This window comes from Cyprinodon variegatus, unplaced genomic scaffold (genome assembly GCF_000732505.1).
Source record: "Cyprinodon variegatus isolate N-32 unplaced genomic scaffold, C_variegatus-1.0 Scaffold120, whole genome shotgun sequence".
Taxonomy (NCBI): Eukaryota; Metazoa; Chordata; class Actinopteri; order Cyprinodontiformes; family Cyprinodontidae; genus Cyprinodon; species Cyprinodon variegatus.
The window spans coordinates 1,229,570-1,240,523 of NW_015150573.1; the positions used below are offsets into that span (position 1 = coordinate 1,229,570).

General features: G+C 41.5%; 1 protein-coding gene across 1 annotated transcript in view; it reads left to right on the forward strand.

The window, feature by feature from the left end:
• Positions 1 to 728: 728 nt before the first annotated feature.
• The window catches only part of zeb1 (zinc finger E-box binding homeobox 1), an 85,263-nt gene continuing 75,037 nt past the window's right edge, over positions 729 to 10,954 (forward strand). The window contains exon 1 of the mRNA XM_015375529.1: positions 729 to 873. Within this exon, the coding sequence (XP_015231015.1) occupies positions 816 to 873 (58 nt within the window). The 5' untranslated portion in view covers positions 729 to 815. The remainder of the gene's footprint in view (positions 874 to 10,954) is intronic.

Here is a 10,954-nt window from a genome sequence, read left to right on the forward strand (position 1 = left end):
ATATATATATATATATATATGTATATATATATATATATATAGTAACACTTTAAGAGTGCATTTGGTCCCACTCTGAATTAGTTGTAAAATAGACTGTATGTAGTGTATATTTTACTCCAGTTGTTGTTGTAATAACTCTAAAAGAGTCAATGCACTTTGACACTTCATGTTTAACACTGTGGAACTTACTGGGTAGAAAAAAAGAGGCAATTTATAAAATGTATATATTTTTATTTAGCACACTTAAATAAATTGTCCTTAAATCTGTGTTATTATATACAATGTGTCTACACTGGAAAAAGAAATTGAATATTTTAAATAAATAAATGAGCAATTATCTCAAGAATTTTTAACTTACAATAAGTTATTGCTGCTATTTAATCTATTCACATGAGTGATTGTTCAATTAATGTCCAATACAGTTCAAGCATGGGGGATTTAAATAAGGGCTGATAAGGGGCCGCATATAACTTTTTTCCGGCCCTGTTCAGCAGGTTGTTTCCTTTTCTTTCTAGTTTTAAAAGAATAAAATCATGGCAGCCACTAGGTAGCAGAACTCCACCTTTAAAATGAGCGCAGCAGTGAGAATAACGGACACAGAGAGGGGCAGGTAGGACACAGCCTGCTGCTTTCCTGCTTTCAGCTTTTATCTCTGGAGGTACGGGAAGGTGATGCCGTAAAACCTTTTCCCTGTCGTAAACCAGGTGCGGAGAAGAAGGGGAGGTGAAGGGAGAGAGGGAGGTGGTGGAGGAGGAGGGAGAGGGGGTGAGAGAGGAGGTGACTCTCCGGCAGCATTTAGACACAACGAAAGGATCATGGCGGATGGCCCCAGGTGTAAGCGCAGAAAGCAGGCGAACCCGAGGAGGACCAGCGGTGAGTAGAAACTACTTCCTCCGTGGACTTTTCCCTCCGTGGGCTCTCCTGCCGCCGCGTGTTTTGTCCGGAAAGTTGAGGAGTGTGTGAGAGCTGATTTTATTTTTTATTATGAGGCTGAAAGTGTTGCGGGGAGTGTAGCGGTGTGGTGAACCGTTATACCTGGGTCGCTCCGCCTGGCGGACCGTTAGAGGCGCACCTCAGCGCGCGAGGAGCGCAGCGGCTCCCTTTCATCTTTAAACATCCCAATAAACATTCAACATCTAAAAAATGAATATTCCCCGATTTTTGTCGAGTTTAGAAGCCAATAAAAAAGCAAAACAAAAAAACAGTCGGACCTGTTTCTCAGGAATTGAGTACCTGGTTATTACATTTTAAGCAGTTTGGTTTATCTATATACATTATATCTAATCAGGTGTTGTTTTAAAACGCTTTTAACATTTTTTCTAATGTAAAAAAAGAAGAAAAAAAAAAAAAACAGAAATAAAAGTATTTTTCTGTTTTAATCTCCGAGCAGGTAGGCTGTTGCTGAGCCGCGAGCTTCGGACATATCTGCCCTTTCCTGGCTGTTTCTTTCGGCTGTTTTGAAACACTTTCCTTCTTTTTGTTATATTTTAAATAAGGAGAAAATGACGACACTTTAAGTTATAGTTTATTTTCTTTATTTTTTTTATTATTGATCAATGTGTTCTCGCAGTTAAGCCTTTCATTCACACACTTTGTGTTTTTCTTGTTGAAATGAGGAAAGTAAAGGAGTGAAAGCTCAGCAGAAAAAAAGCCCGGAGTGACCGGGGTTCCGGAGAGTGAGGATATCTCACGCGCTGTTTGAGCGCAGCCCATATAAGGAGAGCGGATCCTCTCCTGTCGCGCGACGGGAATCCTGATTCTCACAGGACATCGGAGGGGAGCGAACCTTCACTTCCACGCGCTCACTTATATCTTTTTTTCTCTTTTTTTGCGTGTATGTGTTTCAATGACTTCATCCCATCCTTTACTTTCATTAATTATGTTTATAGGTTCATAAAAACAGTTTCTTCATCAACATAATGGCTGAAATATTGAAAATGTCGCTATGAAGCTCACGTGCCCGGTGTTTATTTGGATTTTTTTGTGTGTTGCGGGTGTAACTGTGACTGTTCCTCCCAGGATCGGAGGCTAACGCAGCTGTTCTCCTCTCTGAGCTCCTGTTGCTATAACAGTAATCCGCAGGCGGAGAAAAATGCGAGCGCGTGGTGTTTGTGTGTTGCGCGCTTTTGGTTTTCCTGGGAGTTTTCTGCGGACGGCAGAAGAAGAAGAAGAAGAAGCAGGAATGTTTTGCTTTTTTTCCCCTTTCTTGTCATATTTGCTTCATTCTCCTTGGATTTCTTCTCTTTATTATCCCTCCTCCTCCTTTAAGCGAACAGTTTGTTATTAAACCTTTTAATTTAATGAAACGGCTCTATTGATATGCAAAGTCCCCCTTTTCACCAAACAGATGCCTTTTCCTGTCGTTTGCCTCTTTTTGTTGCTTCAAAGAACCCCCCCCTCTCCTGACAATCTGTCATGTAGATCAACTTCATTTCATTCAAGAGGAAAAGCTTCTTCTTGCACTAATTTAATTCATTTTTAAGTATTTTAGTTGTTGTTTATGATGCCAGTCTGGACCCACAGCTCCTTAGCGGCAGATTAGATTTCTGCAACCGAATACATCAAATGTCGCGAAGCAGTTTTGCTGATATGCTTCTGCAGTCTGGAATTTCTAGGGTTGCACAGCAGTTCCATGCCAAAGCACAAGGGGGAGCCTATTTAAGAACTCGCAAAAACTTTGGCGGCGTCGGCGGGAGTGTTTATGTTCTAAAACAACAATGGCGCACCTGCAAGATGTCACGGAGATGGATCTAGAGTTGCTAGACATCGAAGAGGAACAGGTTCTGTTAATGGAGTTGGCAAAAAGACCGATTAACCTTTCGTCGTAGTTTTCCATAGTAGTTGTTCCTCGGTTTTTTAAAAATGGCGTGCCCCAGCACCGCACGGAGAAGGACGACCAAACAGACAGCCGGAACGGCATACCAAGGACCAATCACAGCTGCTCTTTGTCTGCGCACTTCCGCTTGAGGTCTGCGCTGGTTTGCGACCGTCCGACGTGTAGTCGGGATTTTTTTGAGGTGCGCGACGTTGGTTGCTGAGGCTATGCGTCGCTTTCCTGTGTGGACATTAGCCCTGTTTACCATTATATCAATTTTGAACAAACTTTTTAAATATAAAAAATTCAACTATTCGAGAACTCGTGTGAGAACTTCGGCGGATGGTCACGAGAACATCTTTTTGGCCGAGACCTTGGCTTCTTTATAGAATTTGTCTGAGGCATCGTACATGTGGTTGTACTTCCGAACGTCCCTGATCAACCTTTCGTCGTAGTTGTTCGTTTGTTTTTAAAAATGGCGTGCCCCAGCACCGAATCGAGAAGGACAACCAAACAGACAGCCGGAACGGGAAACCAAGGACCAATCACAGCTGCTTCTTGTCTGCGCACTTCCGCTTGAGGTCTGCGCTGGTTTGCGACCGTCCGACGTGTAGTCGGGATTTTTTTGAGGTGCACGACGACGGTTGCAGAGGCTATGCGTCAGAAGCATAAATTGGCCCTAAGCATCGCTCTCCTGTGTGGACATTAGCCCTGTTTACCATTATGTCAACTTTGAACAAACTTATTAAATATAAAAAATTCAACTATTCGAGAACTCGCGAGAGAACTTCGGCGTTTTGGCCGAGACCTTGGCATCTTTATAGAATTTGTCTGAGGCATCGTACATGTGTTTGTGCTTCCGAACGTCCCTGATCAACCTTTCGTCGTAGTTGTTCGTCTGTTTTTAAAAATGGCGCGCCCTGGCACCGAATCGAGAAGGACGACCTGATTTTTGTCTGTGCACTTCCGCTTGAGGTCTGCGCGGGTTTGGGACCGTCCGACGCGTAGTCGGGATTTTATTGAGGTGCGCAACGATGGTTTCAGAGCCTTTGCGCGGGGGGCGTGGTTGCGCATAGAGACAGATTTGACGGTTGCAGAGGCTATGCGTCAGAAGCATAAATTGACCTTAAGCGTCACCTTTCTGTGTTGACATTAGCCCTGTTTACCATTATGTCAATTTTGAACGAACTTTTAAAATATAAAAAATTCAACTATTCGAGAACTTGCGAGAACTTCGGCGGATGGTCACAAGAACTTCGTTTTGGCAGAGGCCTTGGCATCTTTATAGAATTTGTCTGAGGCATCGTACATGTGCTTGTGCTTCCGAACCTCCTTGATTAACCTTTCGTCGTAGCTGTCCATTGTAGTTGTTCATCTTTTTTAAAAATTGGCGCTCCCAGCACCGAATTGAGAAGGAAAACCTGATTTTTGTCTGCGCAGGTTTTGGGACGGTCCGACGCGTAGTCGGGATTTTATTGAGGCAGAGACAGATTTGATGGTTGCAGAGGCTATGCGTCAGAAGCATAAATTGGCCTTTATGGGCAGTGGTGTTTGGGGGGGTTGGATCAAGGTGAGCTCCATTCCCTGATTGTAAACATAGAGGTGTTAACAGGCTGCAGGACGACAGGTGTTCCCAGTCGCCTCCCCTTTCGTCACCTTAACCTCCATGGGGAGGCCATCAGCTTTCCTCTGGCTGCGGTTTGGGAATAGAGGAATGCAGCGGGCATTAACATTCTCTGCAAAAAATAAACAGGGCTGGGAGGCCGGTTAATATGCCCTCTAAAGGGGGGGGGGGGGCTCATGCATCCAGGTAGGGAGTTTTAAGGAGGCAAAGAAAGAAAAAGGGATGTTGTTTACTTTTATGGATTTCACAAATATGCATAAGACCCCATAAAAGGAACTCAGGGTAAATTTTGCATCCATCCTGTTTTCTTAATCTTTCTTAACGAAAGCTCTGTTTAGATTTAATCAAATATTTGAAGAAGAACTCTGGAACAGATAGATCCCCCCCCTCGTTTTTTAACAAGGAGAACGTAGGAAGCCGTTTCTCTGGGCTCCATCTGATGCCTACACCCACTGCCACTTTAAAAGAAGAAAAAAAACCCAAGCTTATGTAATAGAGCGGAGTTTACAGGCCTGGTGGTGAAACTACGCCTCAGTTAAACGTCGCGCTCCAGAAACGGCCCGGAAACCTCCGACGTGACGCGGATCTCAGGGAAGGAACAGCAGTAGGTGAAGGAGGAGGTTACCCACTCCTGCCTTCTAACAGACATCTGTTTACATTTAGGGGTCCAAACCCCCCCACTACCACCCACCAGCACCTCTCCGTTTGGCCGAGGAGGAAATTTTTCATTTATCTCTCAGCTTTTCAGCAGCTTCCACAGTGAGCTGCATCTGAAAGCGCCAAGTAGGAGGAAAATCGCTCCGTCTCTCCTCCTTCCACAGCTTGGCCTTTATTTTTTTGGGAGAATAGTGAGACACAGTAGCTAAAAGAGGGGGGTTTGGAGGGGGCGGGGGTCTGATTGCCCCCTGACCTGGGCACCCATGCGTTCTTAGAGTATGACTTCACTTTCCCCCCTCTGTGCCATTGTGTGTCTTCCAGCATGTCCAATTGTGTTTGTGTTTAAGTCTGTTCAATGATGGGGGGGGGGTTCCTACCCACCTTCCCCTTCCCTCCTGTCCTAAACCGAGTTCCCTGCAGAGGGAGAAAGGGAGGAGGGGGTACAACAGGTGACAAGTGGAGGAGCGTCTGCTGCAGCAGATGCGGCGGACGACTCGCCCTCGTCGACTCGCCCTCGTCTCGCCGGAAACAAACCAACCGCAGATATACTTGTTGACGGTTTTTCTGTTTGGTTTACGTTGGGTGGCTTCCTCCGCCGCGAAGCAGCGGATCTCTGTTAATGATTAGCTGCTCCTACGGAGGAGGAGAGCATTAGCCTATAAAAAGGTGCTCCTTCTTTTTTAAACCCCTGAGTCAGTGTCAGTAACCCCCTCTAACTGTGCTCGGATGTGCTTTATTGGGGTTTGTGTGGCTGAATGGCCAAATGAACCATTGTGAGTCATGTGGGGAGGTAGAGGGGGGGGGTTCTGAGGAGAAAGAGCCTAGTTACCTTTGCAGTAGCCTGCTCTCTACCTCATACACTTTGAGCGGCAGAAGAAAAGGACCATTCAGCGGGCCCGGCATGGGGAGGGAGAGCCCTTTTCACACTCAGCTTGTGGGAAACTTCTCCAGCCACACTGTGCACGCCATTTGCATACGACCCATTCTTTTTTTTTTTTTTCTTCCTTGCAAAGGTCCCAGTGAGGGTGGAATCCGCGGAACGTTTGCAGAATTTTTTAAATCCTTCTCTCACGCAGCCTCCGGGGCCTCTTAAGGGGCCGGCATTGCAGCAGTCGGTGCGGCCGCCGCTCTCACCTGAATCCTCCCATCCCTGCGCTGCCTCTGACCTGGCGTCCTATTTGTGTTTTGCTTTTGATATTCACTGGATGTCTGATATAATACAGGGTTCTGATACCTTCCTTTTGATTTCTGGTGAAAGAAAAACTTTAATTTAAACTTCAATTAAAGCTAAAAGACCAACATTTCTCTTCATTCCTTTCTACATAATATCTCAGCCTTAAAATTGGATTTCAAAGGTCTGGACTTTGACTAGACCAGGAGTCTTCAACCTTTAAAATCCAAAGAACCAGTTTTTGAATTCAGACCAATTAAATAAAAGTTCACTTGATTGATTAGAGCCCCACGAAACTGGGTCGGTTTAACGCCACCTAAAGGGCCTCTAGTGTCAGTAGATAACTTTACATTAGAGACCTCGACAATCACATGTGGCGTTCCACAAGGCTCCATTTTAGAGCCTCTTCTATTCAATGTCTACATCTTCCTCACAACCCAGAATCTTAATAGACAAGTTATCGACACTATGCAGACGACACACAGCTATACTTACAATGTCACCAGGTGACTATAAACTAGGACTGCAGTTAAGGGTTATTTTGCAAATTGATTAATCTGTCGATAATTGATTGGATTAATAATGAAATAGCCAAAGGTAAATTAAAGAAGGCTTTAATGAAATCAAACCAGGTGAAACTAACATTTTTTCCACTTTATATATATATATATATATATATATTATATATTTTCTTTCTGGTACGGGCATGTTTTTAGAATCTTTATACCCCAGATAACAATTAATAGATTTTCTTTCTCTCTCTTTTTTAGTTTTTCCTCTTTTTTTCCCTTTTTTTTATTCTCTTTTTTCCCCCTAATTAGTAGATTACTAAATAGAGATTATTTTAATAATCGATTCATCCGATTAATAGCTTTCTGCCCTATTATGAACCCGTTTAAGGTTTGAATAAATGTATTAAATAAATTGTTTTTCTAATGTACGGCACTTTGAAATGTCTTGCCAGTAAAATTTGTATAAATATTTGAATAAATTAGCCTTTTTTTCTGAATATTGTTAAATCCATACTGCAGGAAACATACTCTCATATTTCTTTTACAAAACTGTCAATTTACTTACAGTTTAAAGTTTAAAAATGAAGAAAAAACAAAACTTTTGCACAAGAGAAGTTGATATTTTTGGACAATTTTATATTTAAAAGTTGTTGTTTTTTACCCAATAACAAAAAAGTTCTAAAGAAAACATTTCAGGTACTCCCTGAAAACTAAATGCAGTCATGTCATGAAAAAAAAACTGCAGAAACATTCATTTGTTATATTTAAAAAAAAAAAAGTTTGGTTTAATCATTAGGAGTTAAAGTTATAAAGAGCCATTATTAAAAGTCTATAGAGTTATTGGACAAATCAAACATGTGAACGTGCTTTGAACCCAAACAGAACTCCAATTAATCGTCTATAAAACCAAAATAAATTAGAAAACAAGGGAAAATGGGTGATTTAGCCTTTCATATCTACTGCTAATATTTTACCATAGAAGTTTTCCTTCGGCATAAAGGTTTTTTAAAGAAATAAAATCTATTTGGAAGCTTATGAAGTTATGAAGATGGATCCCTCTTTAATGAATCTGAATCTACTAAATAAAGAGGCGTCTTCTTTGTTTTTCTAACAGTTATTTTGTTCTACAGTCAATAAATCTAGATTTCAGTTTACACCCCTCCCTTTCATGATAAAACAATTCATTTAATGCTTATTTATTAAAATGTGTCTATTTATGCAGCTCCAGACTAGAGCAGACCGATCCATCATTCAGCCAATATTTATGGCCGATATTTGCCTTTTTTGTTTTTTTTTTGTTTACTTGTATCGGCAAAGTTTTGTTGCAGTGTGCGTCGGCGGGGGTCGGTGTGCAGTTTATTTTTCCAGTATCGCTCTGTATTTATGTTATATTAGAGCTGAGTCCATCTGGTTGGAGGTCAGCAAACAGTGAGGCGTGCGACTATAACAGCCACAGGCTAGCTGACAGCGCTAGCTGTGCTATGAGGGAATGTAGAGACTCTATACAGTCAGCTTTACCTAAAAGTTTGCTTAAAATCAGGGCTGATTGGTGAGGAATGACTTTTTCAAAGATGGAAGTTAACTCAGAAAACCACTGCTGCCCCTGCTAAAAGAAACGTCCCCACACCATTATAGCTCCACCACCATGCTTGATAGCTGGGTAGAATGTTTATGCTGCCGTGTTCTGGTGTTTTTATAATGTAGATGTTGTTCTGCATGTAGACCAAACTGTTCTGATTTGCTTCAATCAAACCAGAGAACTTAATTCACAAGTTTGTTTTATTTTTTATATCCACAACTAAAACAGTGTCTGAGCCGTGCACCTCTGCAGCTCCTCCAGAGTTAGTCATGTTCCCTAACCCTTCATATAAATAATGAGGCATCACAGTGCTGACATGTCTGCTCTGCTTCAGATAAACACCCACAATCCAATATCTGTATGGATATTACATAGGAAAAGTCCAATTCCAAATTGTATGGAGTGAATTTTGATCCATTATTGTTCCAAGCTAAAGCATGTTTTGCAAATAGGCAAAAAAAGCAATCCAGGAATGAAACCTCCATGAACATTTTAAGCAGAAAATGTTTTGAGCATAACTTTTCTCTTTTCTTTAGATTTAGTTTTCCCAGATTTAGTTTTAAAATTTTTTATACATTATAATAATTTGCACTTTTTTTTTTTAAATTTCAGTTTTTCAGATTTTATGTAATAGCCTTCTTTTTACAGATTACAAGTTCACCCTTTCTGAGGGCGGGCTTTCCTCTGGAAGACGATTTTTTATTGGTCCGTATCAACGTTTGCAACATTATTATTGGTCAAGAGCGGGTTTTTATATTGGGCTTAAAGCCCAAACAGAAATGTAAAAATAAGTTTAAAAAAACTTAAAAAAATAAATTGATTATAAAATATCTAGAAATAAAAATAGAAAAAATAATTTTTGAAAAATAAAAAAAAGCATGGAAAATTTAAAGAAAAATAAAATAATAAAAAATATAAAATCTGTAAAAGAAATAATAAAAGAAAAATTTGTAAAATTATATAAAAAAAACAACATGAGAAAACACCAAAGTTACTCACAACATTTTTTTCCATTTCCATGTATGATTTGCAACAATAATGAAACAGAATTCACTCTATAGAATGAAGCCTTCAGTAATATCTGCTCCCCCCTCCCTGACTGAGAAATGTCAGGTAAACGCTGCTGATGTGTTCTTTAATCATCTTCAGGGTAACACCGAGTGCCTCACCCCCTCCTCGTCCCCACATCATGACCACCGCCTCCTTTTATTTTTTTTTTCACCGCTCCTCTTCGGGGTCCTCAGTGGAGCGGTTAATGAAAAAGACTGGACAGCCACAATAGGCAGAAGGCGGGCCCGGCGAGGGGGCCCCTTCCCTCAGAAACCTCCAGCTCAGACCATCTGATTGGCTTTGTCTTTTTTCTCTACCTTTACATGTCGGATGTCTCACGCCTTTTACGTGTGCTTGACCTTATAGCGGGCTCGCCGTGTCGCCGTCTGCGTGGACATAACCAGATGACAGCAGATGAAGAGTAATCCGCCGTGGTGGCTGAAAGCGGCGCGGCCTGTGGCGTTCTGCCAGCCCTTTATGATGACCATATTGATTTTTCTCCCAGTAGCACACAGAACTGATAATGGCCCTCCTGAGAGGAGGGGGGGTACATTCATATTCACATCCCGGTTGCTCAGGGACTAACAGACTCACTACCCCGTCCTAAAAAACCCATGGAACCGGGCAGGGAAAAGCCGGAGTAATGAAAGCTGCTGCAGGAGAGAGGAAAAAAACACCTTAGTCATGGTGTTTGTGAGACAGAGGGAAGGCCGACTGGGACGCTGAATGTCAACATGGATAAACATCCACACACAGGATTAATGGGAGAAGAATGGGCAGCCTGAACTAAAAGGGAGGGGTGGGGGGGAGCATGCAGCATCTACTTTGGCCCATTTAACCCATGAGTGATTCGCCGTGGTCCCCCTCCTCACCAGTGGATGCACACGAAGGTTTGGAGCGATGCGGACGCCTTAAAATCAAACAAAGCTTTTTATAAATAACGTCTAACAAGTCTGACAATCTTAAAACAATCCAAAACGTCTTAAAGAGGTGGATATACTAAGAAAGAACAAAGTCTGCTAGATTATTAATTCTACTTTAAATAAGTGCAATGATCTGCTAAAAAATTGAATCTACGTCAGTCAATTTTTCTTAAATTGAGGAGGAAAGTGAAACATTTTGCCAGTGGAACGAGACAATTTACATTTAAAATAAGGAAGTACAATTGTTTTGTCTTATTTCAAGCGCATGTTATCTAATTATCTTATTCTAAGAGTGAAAATAATCATTCCATTGGCAAACTATCTCATTTACCTACTCAAATTTAGGGTAAATACACTTAATTTCAGACATTTTTATTTATTTCTAGATCGTTTTTCCAGTGCACTTGGAAAGAGTCACGATAAACATCCTCAAAACAAGAAGTTTTACCAAGTAAACTTTTCTCACTGCAGTAAAAAACTACTGCAATTATTTTTAGTAGGGATGCACGATATAATCGGCCCCTATCGGTATCGGCCTTAAAACTGAATATCGGATATCGGCCACCCCACCGATATTTAACCCGATATTTGATCAGCTTCTGAGTTTAAGTCTAAAAAAAAAA